This window comes from Lepidochelys kempii, chromosome 4, assembly GCF_965140265.1.
Source record: "Lepidochelys kempii isolate rLepKem1 chromosome 4, rLepKem1.hap2, whole genome shotgun sequence".
Lineage (NCBI taxonomy): Eukaryota > Metazoa > Chordata > Testudines > Cheloniidae > Lepidochelys > Lepidochelys kempii.
Window position 1 is genome coordinate 16,768,149 of NC_133259.1, and position 14,219 is coordinate 16,782,367.

At 39.8% G+C, this 14,219-nt stretch overlaps 2 protein-coding genes across 6 annotated transcripts in view; one reads left to right on the top strand and one right to left on the bottom strand.

The window, feature by feature from the left end:
• The window catches only part of COPS4 (COP9 signalosome subunit 4), a 20,092-nt gene continuing 5,873 nt past the window's right edge, over positions 1-14,219 (top strand). The window contains exons 1-10 of one of the 2 annotated variants that reach the window (XR_012158448.1): positions 1-143; positions 1,862-1,941; positions 3,529-3,680; positions 5,000-5,103; positions 5,533-5,686; positions 7,374-7,524; positions 8,250-8,420; positions 9,874-9,989; positions 10,458-10,542; positions 11,075-11,502. Coding sequence is in view for 1 of the 2 variants with exons in the window: in XM_073340532.1 (XP_073196633.1) it covers positions 70-143; positions 1,862-1,941; positions 3,529-3,680; positions 5,000-5,103; positions 5,533-5,686; positions 7,374-7,524; positions 8,250-8,420; positions 9,874-9,989; positions 10,458-10,542; positions 11,075-11,208 (1,221 nt within the window). In the remaining variant the exon portion in view is untranslated. Of the gene's footprint in view, positions 144-1,861; positions 1,942-3,528; positions 3,681-4,999; positions 5,104-5,532; positions 5,687-7,373; positions 7,525-8,249; positions 8,421-9,873; positions 9,990-10,457; positions 10,543-11,074; positions 11,580-14,219 lie in introns of those variants that run through there. The other variant, XM_073340532.1, reaches the window with a different exon arrangement.
• Positions 11,970-14,219, bottom strand: part of PLAC8 (placenta associated 8) — a 17,768-nt gene continuing 15,518 nt past the window's right edge. For all 4 annotated transcript variants that reach the window (XM_073340535.1, XM_073340536.1, XM_073340533.1 and 1 more), the window contains 2 exons: positions 13,233-13,341; positions 11,970-12,126 (listed from right to left, as the gene is read on the bottom strand). In XM_073340535.1, coding sequence (XP_073196636.1) covers positions 13,237-13,341 — 105 coding nt within the window. In that variant the 3' untranslated portion in view covers positions 11,970-12,126; positions 13,233-13,236. The remainder of the gene's footprint in view (positions 12,127-13,232; positions 13,342-14,219) is intronic.

A 14,219-nucleotide genomic window follows, 5' to 3' on the forward strand; every position in this document is an offset into this window, starting at 1 on the left:
CGAGGCGGGTTCCCTCTCGTCGGTAGCTGGAGGACCGCGTCCCCTCCTTGTCTGTCGGTGCGGGGGAAGATGGCGGCCGCGGTGAGGCAGGAGCTGGCCCAGCTAATGAATTCCAGCGGCTCCCACAAGGACCTGGCGGGGAAGTGAGTGACGGCCGAGCGGCCCGGGGCTGCGGCCAAATCGCCGAGGGGCGGCGGGAGGGAAGAGGGGCTGGGGCTGAGCGGGGCAGGAGAGGGAGTGGGGTTGTGGGGAGAGGGGCAGGAGGAGAGGGGATCGGGAGAGGGACTGTGGGGAGGGGACATCGGGACTGGGGCGGGCGGCTGTGGGGAGAGGGGATCGGGGGGGCTGTAGGGAGAGGGGATCAGGGGGGCTGTGGGGAGAGGGGATCGGGAGAGGGGAGGAGCGAGAGAGGAGGGAGAGGGGATGGGGGGGCTGTGGGGAGAGGGGATCGGGGGAGAGGGGATGGGGGGGCTGTGGGGAGAGGGGATGGGGAGAGGGACGGAGCGAGAGGGGATCAGGAGAGGGGCACGGAGTAGAGGAGGCTGCACTGACATCTGAGGTGGGAGGGGAAGGAGGTATAACAGGTGCTTAAGGACAAGGAAGAGTGTATTGCTTCCCCCTTTAGCGGGGATCCCTGTACCTTACAGACTGGAGAAGCCCCTGATCTACCTTGTGCATTTTTGGCCACACTTTGTGCACAGTCAGTTTCACCCCTGCTTAGTCAGTCACTTTCCATGTTGTTCAGCTGGGTCTAAAGTTACAGTAACGTGAATATTAAACCACGATAATCTGTAAGGAGGATTAAGGGGCAGGTAAGAACCTGGAAATACTTTTATCTCCCTTTGTAAAATGGACAAAAAAAGGTGCTGCCAAGACTTCCTGGGTCAGTGCAGACAAGATCTCAGCTCTGTGTTAAAGATCTTTTAAATGTTAGAGCTTTGGGCTCATTCAAATTTCAAGCACTGTATGTGAGACTGGTTTGGTGTTTCAGGCAACTAAATTCCTGATCTGTCATTGATTCTTGAATTTGACTTGGAAAACACTTGATTTGACTGTGCAGAAACTTTATTTAGTAAAAATATGTGATTTTAAACTACTGCTACGTGAGTGATAGTGCAAAGTGAAAACTGATAGTGAGACTAGACAAAAATATTCTAGTGCTAAATATTCTAGTACAGCTTATTTTTTGGTTGCTGACATGTCAAATCATTAACCCATAAGTTTAAATCAATCTCTCTCATAATTTAGTTCCCACAATATCTGTTCTTCCCAACTGTATCTAAACTGTATGGGTTTGTGTTGATTTACATTGTCAAATTAGCTAATTTCAGGAAACTGTTTAAAAAAAAAGTTTTCTGATAGTCTTAGACTTTAAATTCAAAAGGAACAATATGATCATCTAGTCTGACCTGAATAACATAGGCCATCGAATTTCACTACGTAATTCCTGTGTGACGCTCATAGCTTTCTGTTGAACTAGATCATATGTATCAAAAAGGCATCCAATCTTGATTTAAGAATTTCCTTATGACAATACTAAGGCAATAGGCCTGTTTATCAGATTTAAGGAGAGGTGCTGTAACCTGTACACAACTAAATATATTATAGTATGTAAATATAAATCTTGGAGGATTTAGCCTGGGGTTTTCAAAAGAACCAGGCGCTGAACTCCCACTAAATTTCACTGGGTTTTGGGCACCTATCCTTTAGGCTCTCTTGAAAACCCCAGCCTAAAGAAATATAGCAACTTTAATAGAGAGTATAAAAAACAATCTAAACTGCAAAGTAAGGACCAAAATAGACTGAACAAATGAAAGGATATTAATTGTGGTGATCTTTGTGGTTTTAAATCTATGGACAGATATCGTCAGATACTGGAAAAAGCAATTCAGCTGTCAGGGGTGGAACAACTAGAAGCCTTGAAAGCTTTTGTAGAAGCAAGTAAGTAGGTGTGGAATAGTACTTGTTTTGTTTATGCATTGTTGACTGAAGACCTGTTGGATTACACATTCAGATAAATATAACTTAGGCTATGTGAATGTTTGATGCTCTGTGCATATTCAGTCTTGCATCCGAGTCTGCTTGGAGCACCAATCAATACATTAAAACATTATTAGAAAACAGACTTTAAAATGATTGATTGTAACCTTGTTTTGTAAACTAGATTTCTCCCCCGCCCCCTAGCAAACCTGTCAGTGGTACAGCTCTTGAATACACTCATGGACACTACATAAAAACCTAAAATAGCCGATCTTTGCTGAGGACTAAAGTGATGATTAGTTCCCCCCCCAAAAAATTAAGCTTTTGAGTTAATGTAAAAAGTATCAAAAAAAATGCTCAAGACCTTTATTTTGTCATATTTGGATATCTTAGAACTGTCAAATAATTTTACTAAAATTTCCCCTTATCAATTGTCCAGACTGAGAACAGGCATGATAAAATTTAGCGTGCAGTCTTAATTTGTCCAAGATGTTATAAACTAAGGCTACGTTTTAGTCACAGGTATTTTTAGTAAAAGTCACAGACAGGACATGGGCAGTAAACAAAAATTCACGGCCTGAGACCTGTCTGTGACTTTTACTAAAAATACCTGTGACTAAAACTTGGCGGGGGGGGATGTCTGGGGGCCCCGCAGGTGCTGGGGGGGGGAAGCGCAGGAGGCGGCATGCAGCCCAGGACTCCCACTGTTGCTGGGGGGCTGGGGGGGGCATGTTGGCAGGGCCAGTAGGCTCCCTACCTGGCTCCGCACCTCCCCGCCCCCCAGCAGCAGCAGCGTTTTGGGTGTGGGAGGGGGTTGGGGCACGGGACAGGGTGAGGTGGGCGGTGCTTACCTGGGGGGCTCCCCAGAAGTGGCGACATCCCCCCTCGCTCAGCTGCTGGGCGGAGGCGGACCTGTGAAGCCAGCGCTCTGGGCGGAGGCAGCGCACAGAGCTGCCTGGCCATGCCTCCACCTAGGAGCTGAGCGAGGGGGATGTCATCACTTCCGGGGAGCCCCCTCCAAGGTAAGCGCTGCCCAGAGCCCACCTCACCCCATCTGGTGCCCCAACCCCCTGCCCCCTCCCACACCCAAACTGCTGTTTGGGGAGGCGGTGGCCCAAGCCTGCCCCAGCAGCGGCCGGTGGGACTGGCACAGAGGCTACCTGAACTGCCCCTGAGCCAGGCACACCAGCCACTACATAAGTCATGGAGGTCACAGAATCCATGACCAATTCGCAGCCTTAGTTATAACGTACACACCTGAAAATAGCAGTTTAGAATGAAAGTTCTTTCTAAACCATTGGAAGACATCATATGTTACTTAGCCTTTATCATACCTGAGAACTGTTCTGAGCTATGCAGCAAACAGTGTAGGTTTCTTAGAGAGTAGAATCTAGTTTTCTTAAAATTAAGATTGTTGTTAATGACTTAAAAACCAGGAATAATCAAAATTAGCATTAAAGCTGCTGATTAACTATGGACTGGTGATATCGAAAGCATTGACCTATATTCCTTCTCTTATTTCCTCCTCCTCTTGTGTCTTTGAACTAGTGGTAAATGAGAATGTCAGTCTAGTGATCTCACGTCAATTGCTGACAGATTTCTGTACGCATCTCCCAAATCTTCCCGATAGCACGGCCAAAGAAATCTATCACTTTACCTTGGAAAAGATACAGCCTAGAGTCATTTCATTTGAAGAACAGGTAAGAGAGAATTGAGTGGGTGAGATTCTGTGTCCTGCAATATGCGGGAGGTCAGATTAAATTATTATAATGATCCCTTCTGGTCTTAAAGTCAATAAGATTAATGACTATCATATTTATCTTAAAAAGCTCAAAACAGAGTTTTGAATCCTAAATATTATATTTTCATGTTTTTCAGTAAAAAATGGACATTCATACTCATGATCCAATTTTACATTCTTGTGTACCCAAAACTCCTGTTGAATTCGATGAAGATTTTGGGTGTGCAAAGAATTCCATGTTTGTCCCTTAATCAGGATGTTAAGTAGTTCCTGCACTACTAAAAATGGCTTCCCAGAGCAAGACAATAATCTGGCTATTGGAGAAACCACTGAGATGCAACTTGGAACTCATTGTGCTGCATTTTAGAACAGTAACACAGTGGGCAGGGTATGCGAGGGAAGAGAATTTTTTTTTTAAGTTTGTTTTATTAAAAAATGTTCTCTAAATAAGTTAAGAACTCAAAATTTGTTTATTGGGGAAAATGTTTCCTTGAAATACCAGCTCATCAGGCAGCTAAAGAGTTTAGTTCAATATGTGTTGTCAAGCCTGCTCATTTCTTTCTTTCTAGATACCCTGCAGTATTAGCTGGTAGTATTTGTGTATGGGGAAAAGAAGTTTTTATTTAAATATTATAAAATCTAATATTTGAATTGGAAAACCAGACAATCACTTGCTTTGCTTTACATTTCCATCTGTTTCCATTTTATTATTTTAATCAGCTTTCATCTCAATGCTTATCAAAACAAGCTTACCCATGTTACAATGGTTGTACATGGATTAAGCCTATCACACCAAGCAAATGGATCAATTAATTGTCACAATTCCTCTGTGAGGCCTTGATCCCACATTGTAAATCTCAAGATTGGGAATGAAGTTATACGAGTGCATTCCTACCTCATGGGGGTGATGTGAAGGTTCATTTTTTAGGCCCAGACCTTCAGAAATGGCTAGTAATTTTGGGCGCCTCAATTTTGGAGGGAGTAACTTAGCACCTGTAAAAGGGTATGATTATTCAGAGGGTGGATTCTTAGCCCTTTCCAAAAATCAGTCCCTTTTCAGTGCCTCAATTTGGGAATGCCAAAATTGAAGCACTCAAAACCATTAGTCATTTTTTAAAACTTTGGTCTATGTTTGATAAAAATTTTTAGGTGGAAGGAGTATGCTGTATCATGTGTCCGGTAGCTGGAAAAATACTGTTGATAAATGAGAAGAAGCAGATGGTATGATTGCTAATGGAATATGGATCAGTTTTATAATATGCTTTTGTTTTTTTCCAGGTTGCTTCTATAAGGCAGCATCTTGCATCAATTTATGAGAAAGAAGAAGACTGGAGAAATGCAGCACAAGTGTTGGTGGGGATTCCCTTGGAAACAGGACAAAAGTAAACACTGTGGTTAGACACAATTTTGTCCTGCTGAGTATCCTTCTGTGTTTTTTTTAAATGCTTCCCTAGAGTAAAGTGTGTCTGGTTTTTCTCCGCTTATTTCCCTGAATCTTCAGTAGTGTGGCATGGTGACAATTGTGTAGGTAAATTCAGAATCATCTCCACAGTATCAAAATACTGCTTGGCTCTCAAAGCGCTGACATATATGGAATACCTAGTCATTAGCATCCTTCAAGCAAATGTGATTAATAAAGCTTCACTTCAAAAAACACACTACCCCTTTTCCCTGTTCATCCCTTTCCACCTCCATGTACACATAAGGAGTTGCTATAGGCTTTGCCCAGATTAATGTCCTCTTGTGATTGCAAGGTTGAAATGCTCACACAACTGGATTTCTACATTATATGTGTTTCTGCTCCTTCACAGACAATACAATGTGGATTATAAATTGGAGACTTACCTGAAAATTGCCAGACTGTACCTGGAAGATGATGACCCAGTTCAGGCGGAGGCTTATATTAACCGAGCTTCGCTGCTTCAGAATGAATCAACCAATGAACAGCTACAGATCCATTATAAGGTGGTATAACTTATTTTAGTTTTTCCTTCTAAGAGGGAAAGAATACCACATTGAATTATAGTAGGGTTTTTTGTGGTGTGTGGGGTTTTTTTTTTTTTTTTTTTTTTTGTAGCTTTACATAAGCCTTTGATAAATAGATTTAGGATAGATTGATAAAAAGATTTTTCAAAATGAACTTGTCTCATTGAAAGTCAATGGGAGCCTAAGCTCCTACATGTCTAAGTCACTTTAGATTTCTAGGTTACATAAGCAGTTTTGGAAATGTTATCCCTAGCTTACATCTGAAGAATCAAGATAACAGAAAGGACGAAGAATAACTCGCTTGAATAAACATCAGGAAAAAATAAATTCACCATAATCACTGACACCAAACAACAAGGAATAAAATGAATTATTTTAAAAAAATCATATACTCCTAGAGCAATTTGTCCTCTAGCAAATGTTAGTCTCCTAAATATTACTCCACTGTGGGGTAAAAGCATTGGGGTCAGACTGACCGTATCAAATAGGTGCAGAAAAGCATAGAGTTCTAGAGCATTAAACAACCGGAGCATTACAAGTACAATTTTTTTTAATATGCTAGGCTTGAACTACACAGTCAGCTATGAAATTACAGAGTGAGTATAAGCATGATAAGAGAAATTGGAGGAGAGGGAAGACTGAAAAGCAAAGAAATGCTAAACTCTGAAGAAGAGACACCAAGGAAAAATTAGTTTCTGTACAGCTCTTTAAATTATATAGTGCATCCTGTAAGTGCAAAGTGTACAAAGGGAGACTTGGGTTATGAAACACTTGTACTACATTTTATGTACTACTGTTTTATATTCCTCTTCATTCTTAATAGCTGGGCACTAGCACAATGCTGCGATGTTTGAGATCCAAACACTGAAGGGAAATGTTTCTCTCTTTGGAAACTGATCCCAGCCCACAAAGAAGCTTTATATAAAAATATTTAATAGGTTTTGCAAAACCTATTGCTTGAGTTTATACTGTCTGACAGTTTAAATTAATGAACTGACAGTATTCACATATTAGCTGCTGGTACTCTTTTGGATGAAATATAAAACCAGGGTCCTGACCACTTGTGACGCATTAAAGGTACATGATACTTAACAGAGTTAGTGTTGTTACTCTGATGTCCTGGACAAATTACAAGCTGGATAATTACTTGGATCTGTCTAAATCTCTGCTGCATCTTTTATTGGATATATATTAATCTTCACTTCCTGTCTGTACTGTTGTGTGATATTGCATTGCCCTGTAACAATTGAAATTTTGTTTTAGAATTAGCTGCACCTCTACTGTGAGGCAGGTATTAGTATATATAATTCTATATTTGTTTAAATTGGTAAAGCACTGTGGAATCCTATGATATGAACATTTATGTAAATAATTATGCTCAGTAATAACTCATGAATTTCACATTCAGATTAAGATTCTGCAGTTTCTGTAGAAATCTCACAACAGTCTTTGGAGGACGGATTGCCAGAATATCAAGTCTCTAACTGCAGACTTTATTTAAGCTCTTGCAGAACTTTCCCGAGATGATGGTGTTTTTCTCAGCAGGCTTAAGTGATGCTTATGGAGCCATGCTCTCACTTTGTAATACAGCGGCTAATGTGTATCTCCACTGTACAGTCACTTTCCTATTTAGCTTTTTTCTTACTGAAACATATTCTCTCTTTAGGTGTGCTACGCTCGTGTTCTTGATTACAGAAGGAAGTTCATTGAAGCTGCCCAAAGGTACAATGAGCTCTCTTACAAGAGCATAGTCCATGAAAGTGAGAGACTAGAGGCATTGAAGCATGCTTTGCATTGTACTATCCTAGCATCAGCAGGTAAAATGAATGTCACAGATTTCTGTGTATTTCTGGCCTTTTATATTCCATATAAAAAAAGGATTGTTAATCTTTAGTTGATCTCAGCATAACCTTTTGTATAGCTCTCATCATTCTAAGATGTACTAGTGAGGAATCTAGAAGTATGAAAACAGGTAAGAAGTTGAGGGTTTGATAGCAGGCCAATAACTACGAGTTTTGAGTATTTTTCTCTCTGCGTGCCTAAGTTACAATAATCTTACTTGGATGCACAAAAGAACGAGTAAGTGGGAAAAGCTTAGGCTGTTTTTAAAAAAACACTTTGGAAAAGGTTGCAGTAGGTATTATTATCTAAGGAAATTTTTTCAGTCACTGATCATAAAGTATACCTGGAGACAAACTAAGGGGGAAATGCAGGAAGGATTTTTCAGAAATGAGCCAATGGTTCCTTTTTCTAAGGCCTTTATTTAAAGTAGGCATGTATTCTCCATGAGCAGACCTACCCATCCTTTAATTGCAATGAAATACTAGATGTCTAGACACCATGAGGATGGGCACAGTAGAGGCCTTGACAGTTTTCTATTATAGGTATTTTCTATATGATACACTCCTACCCTTGGAAATGGTATAGGAGTGAACATGACAGCTTCAAAGCATTGTTCTCTCATGAGCACTGTTTTAGTAAAGTGATATTTACAGAATTTATTAAGGAGGTCATTTTGTGGGATTCTTGTTATTTCTCCTAGGACAGCAGCGCTCTCGCATGTTAGCCACTCTTTTCAAGGATGAAAGGTGTCAGCAGCTTGCAGCCTACGGGATCTTGGAGAAAATGTATCTAGACAGGATTATCCGAGGGAATCAGCTGCAAGAGTTTGCTGCCATGCTCATGCCACATCAGAAGGCAACGACAGCTGATGGTACAGACTTCTTTAAAGCACAGTAATACTTATCCAGTATAGATTTGCCTAGTATATGCATAGAAATGTGTATATACTCCAAGTGGCTGCCTTTAGAACTCTACCCTCCTTAATGTATTTTAGTGCTCAGTCTTAGATTCAATTTCTATCTCTGTTTTAACCGGTTGATCTCTTAAAAGAGCGTTCTAGAATCCAGCTTCTCCATCCATCATTAGATTATACACCTCAGTAAATTTCTATTTTAGTCTTTTTTCTAAAGAATATAAAACTCATTTTTCTAATCTTGCTTCATTTTCTGAGACCTTCTCCTCTCAGCTTTTCCAGTTCTTCAGTATATTTGTAAAATGATGCCCATCATTTTTTTACAGTATGATCTATTTTCTACAGACTTATACAAATCTCTTGTTTTGTGAGTTTGATAGGTCTCAGTGTTTGTTTTCCTAGCTGCTGCCAGATAACATGGATCTAAAAACTAAAAATCATCAGCCACTTACCTCCCAAACCGTTCTCTGATCAGTGCTGTGCAGCTTTTGGTAACACAGTTCAGGCTAGAATTTACTAAATGATGTTACATAAACTAAATGACATCAGTGGAGCCTTAAATTCAAATTAGTGTGTTCTCTAGATTAGAGTGGTTAAGTGCAAAGTCCATGAAGAGTATGAAACACTTCATGTGCCAGGCAGGCCTTACCTTTATGGACACCTCTTGCTCTACAGCAAGAAAGAAATACTTTGAAAAAAATCAAACTGAAAAAAAGTTAGAAAACGTTTCTCGTACCAGAGAAGCTGCATGCATCTTTTGAACCCAAAACTCCTTTTTGGCTACATTCTATGCTTATGCTGCCTGGTCCAAAACTGAAAAACATCCTGTTAATTAATATGTCCGTTTAACTGTTGCAGTGTCTCTCCCTCTCTGGATCATAGCTAATTCTGTCACCTATTTGTATTGTGGTAGAGTAAGATCAGGTGCTAGGTACTGCACAAACACGAAGAGGCAGTCCCTACCCTAAAGAGTTAAAATGTGGAGACAAAAGGCAGAAGAAAGGAGAGCAGCAGTATCCCCGTTTCTCAGATGGGGAGAACTGAGGCACAGATTAACTCATTTTTAAGGTCATACATGAAACCTGTATCAGAGTCAGAAAATGAACACAGAGCTCCAGAGTCCTAGTCCAATACCTTAACCACAATTCTACCTCCACTTGAATGTCCTAGAACTGAGCAAGAGAGACTAAAGCCATTCTTCTAAGTTGCTTTCTTTGAACAGATATGTAAACTGTTAGGGTCTTACTGCTCATTTACTTTTGTATGGAGTAATAGTGCTGTAAGGAAGCCAGATATGTTTCAATGCTCTGTACATACAAATTTTTACCAAAGTATTTTTCTTACTCACAGTGCAAGAAAAAGTCCCTTGAAAATTCTTAACAATGATGTGTCATTTTATTCCGTCTCTAAGGGTCCAGTATCTTAGACAGAGCTGTTATTGAACACAACTTATTATCTGCAAGCAAACTATACAACAATATTACCTTTGAAGAACTTGGAGCACTATTAGAGATCCCTGCAGCCAAGGTATCTTCTTTGTTTCCTGTGTGATAATTTTTGAATACTAGAAATGAATTCCATTGGCAAAGTGATATTAACAAGTACTTTTGGTTATAACTTTAAGAAGTTCAGCTTTTCAAGTTTCAGTGCTTAAGTACTCTGCACTGCCTCTAGTCTTTCAATCACAGGGCCAACATGTTCAGAATGCAAAACATTTTACCCATTTTGAGGAATGGGGAGAGAGGGAGAGTACTTAATTTCGCTCAGCAGCAACAAGAAGTGGATTAAGCAGTAGCATTGATTGGTGCTAAAGGGAGTCCACCAGTTCTCTTTGGGCCAGAGGTTGGGCGGCAATAATGCATAGTCTTAAACAATAAAGTAGAGGGGGATGATGTGTAAAGGTCAGGCATTATTTTGCAGCTTCATAAATATGTTGGAAACAAAATGAATATCATTCTCAGATATCTCTCTCTCTCTCTAATTCCTATTTTGCAGGCAGAAAAGATAGCTTCTCAGATGATAACTGAGGGTCGCATGAATGGATTTATCGATCAGATTGATGGAATAGTTCATTTTGAAAGTAAGGGTTTCCTTCTTTTTCATGGTGCAATTCAAAATACATTGGTTGAGCTGTTCTCTACAACATGAGGAAGTTATATTTTTTTAAATGAGGATCTACTACAAGCAAGTGTGCTCGGACTTGCTATTGCCAGCAGATGGCAGTGTCTGTATTGTAGGTAGCAGTTCAGCTATGTCTGCTTCTTACTTACAAAGTCATATTTTACTCTTTTTTTCTAATATTTAAGAGAATGTGTGATTGACTCTAAATTTTGCAGTCTGATATAGCTTTTGTATAGTCTTGTAAATACATGGGAGTAGGAAATTCTCCACTTTTACTTTGTGGTGCAATACCTAATTATGTAATGTACAACCCCCAATCATTTAATCTTTTAAATTTAGAAATAACTATACTGTAGACGTGGTAAATAGACGACAATACTTTGTCACATCATTAAGTGAAATAACAATAAAAATGCTTTTAGTCAAAGTACAGCAGAATTGCAAAGAATCAGTCTGTTTTTGCAAATTATTATTTATTTATTTTTTTTTAGCGCGTGAAGCTCTGCCAACATGGGACAAACAGATTCAGTCACTATGTTTCCAAGTTAACAACCTTCTGGAGAAGATTAGTCAGACAGTACCGGAATGGACAGCACAAGCAATGGAAGCTCAGATGGCTCAGTAAACCTACACTTAGTCTTTTGACTATAATTAATCTCCTTCTGTGCTGTACAGATGAAATCTACTAGGACTATGAAATGACCACCTGAAAATTGTAGTAGTATACAGTCTTATATAAAACTCCTGACATTTTGTCAGAATATGCAACATGGTATCACTGCATGAGAAATATGCTTTGCTGTTTTGAAAGTTGTGGTTTAAAAGTACAGAACGAAGTAAAATCTTAAGATAGATTTGTACTGCACATACTGTTTACTAAATTGTGGACTCATCACTTTCCATTGCTGGTTGTGAAAATGTAAGTGCCATGTTCCTGTGAGTTATGGTTATTCCAATAAAGGGAGGAATGAGCCCATTAGATTCCATTAGAACCCATTAGCCTATCCTATGATGCCTGTGTTTTAACAATCACTTGTATTTCACTCACTAGCAGTTTGAGTATGAAAATGCAACATCATTGTAACCTTCCAAGTTTCCTGTATTGGATTTGCAATTTAGATATCTACTACATCCAGGAAAAGAAACGCCCTTCTCTTACAATTCAGAGAGCAGGAAAATAAGTTAACAATCAGAGTTTATTTTCTCTTATGTTCTGGCAGGATGGAAGCAGAACCAGTGAAATGATCATACCATGGACAAACTAGCATGAGCTAGTTATTGGGAACAGGAGAATCCTCTTTCCAAGACAGCTTAGTACATACAATAAAACTTAACTTTCGCAACTGCTTCTCCACACACATGCACAATAAGAGAGACAAAGACAAATTTGAGGTTGTTACTTTACTTTATTTCAGATAAGTAGTGCTTTCCAACAATCAAATTAAAATGCATACAGCACTTTCTTGAACAGTAAGTACAGCAGGAAATGAGAAGACTTGCTTATGGAAATTATAGGACTCACAACCAATGAATACAGGAACATCTAAAATAGGGGAGAAAAGAGTTACATTCATGGCTGAGATTAATAATACCATTAGTTTTGTTAATACACTGCCTTGAAATTTACTTACGCAATATAAGACTCATTATTGCTTATATATAGTGCATAGCTGTGTATTTTAATGAATCTGTCTCAAATCAAGGAACATGGAGTGGTATGAGGACAGGATTTGACTCTGAGTATTAATGGAAAAAAGATTTAGGTCAGCACTGGGTGCTTTTGAAAATGCCACCCAGGAACTATACTTTCTCCATAATCGACACTATTTAGCTTTGTGCAAACACAAGAATCGCAATCATGTAAAGTTCTGCTACATGGTAATATCCCACAAAGATACATCAAAAGCCTAATCCTGAACAAGTCAGTAAAGTCCTAGCAAACAAATCCCTTTTACAGCTGTGAGCCTACATAGTGAAGATGAAGGAATGGCTATTCACCCCCACCTATTGCAATGCAAGGGCACTGCTAAAGCAGGTCTAGCTGCCTAATTCTTGGAAGGGAAACTAGCTTCCTGCCACAGTCCACTCAACGGTTGAGCCATGTTGGTCCCCTGTAGCACACACCCACCTCTTCTGATTTGTGTTTGACATATTCTGTTTGTTTTGCATTCCTGTGTGGAATTCCACTACAGAATTGCAAGTGCCACCTAGTGTTGAATGCCTGCCACCTGTGGTGTACTAACAAGGCTCTACCCCAGTAATAGATGGTTCTTGCTGCCTGCGGTCTTGCATTCCCAGCCAGGCACTTTGCCCATTGTAAATGATTATACATTTCCTTTTAAATTGGCTTGGTAACTCTCACTCCACTTCTTACTGTGGCTCCTCTTAATACAGAGTCAAGTAAAAGGCTTATATGCTGCTTAGATAAAGCCATATTATAGATGGCTAGCTGGGGCCCAAGAAGACTTCATTTAGATACAGAAAGGGCGGGTTGAGCAGGACTCCGCTCTATATTGGATAGAAATCTGTTCACTGATTGCATATCATTTTGGTTCTACACTAACTTTTCCGTCACCACTACCATTTGTCCTAGAACTAATTGAAACATTGCATCAGAGAAGCCTCTTGATTTATCAAACACTTACAAACCTTACTAGAATATCCCCATTTCCTTCCTTCTGTTAATATCTCTCTTTATTTGACAAAGAGCACACACAGGACACCACAGGATAGTGCAGAAATCAGAGCAGATGGATCCCTGTTGAAACAGAAAAAATATTAAAGACTGTAACTTTAAGAAGTACATCTAACTTTTTGTTGACTTACACACATTGGACTTAAAGTCAGACTAGCATATGGGCTTTCTGTGCTGCCTTTGAGTGGGATGACAGGGCCATTATGGGGAAAATACATTTTAAACATCCTTTCCTTTTCTTGTTACTAAAGTACTATTTGGCCTAAATTCATAGAAACTAAAAGATACCAAACCCTACTTGGTTATCCATAGCCCTGCTTTTTACTGCAGCGAGCAAAAAAAAGAAAAATGTTCCCAGTTGCCTTCTGTAGGAGGCAGAGAGACTGGGTGCTGGTAGCAGGTTACCTCTTAAAAGGGCTGTTTTAGGCACCAAAGAAGTTAATTAGGAAGCAGAGTTATCTAATGGGTGGGGTTTACCCAATAACAACCAGGCTTTAGCAGATGGAAACCAGACTGAGATTAGACTGGAAGCTCCGCTAGATCAAGTCAGCCCACCTCCCTACCTGTGCAGGATTGTTCCTTATAGAGTAACCTCTGGGATTCTGGCCAGTTTCCATTTTTAAATGTTTCCAGTAGTGGGATTTTTCAACCGGTAAACTGGGAGTCTGGTGTCCAGTTGATTTGCATTTAGGGCTGGGATGTATTGTCTGATATTCAGCCAAACTCTTCCTTAACTTCATCCTTTTGCTAGTCCTCGTGCCACTCCTTAACACACTGCTATATTCCTTTCAGATCTTTGCAGTTTTAGTCCCCACTATTATTAACTGTCAAAAACTATACATATTTAGCTCTGAATTTTCCTTAACGGTCAATGCCTCCATGCTCCAAATTTCCTTCCAATTCCTTCCAAATTTCCTTCCTACCTGCATCCTGCATTGAAG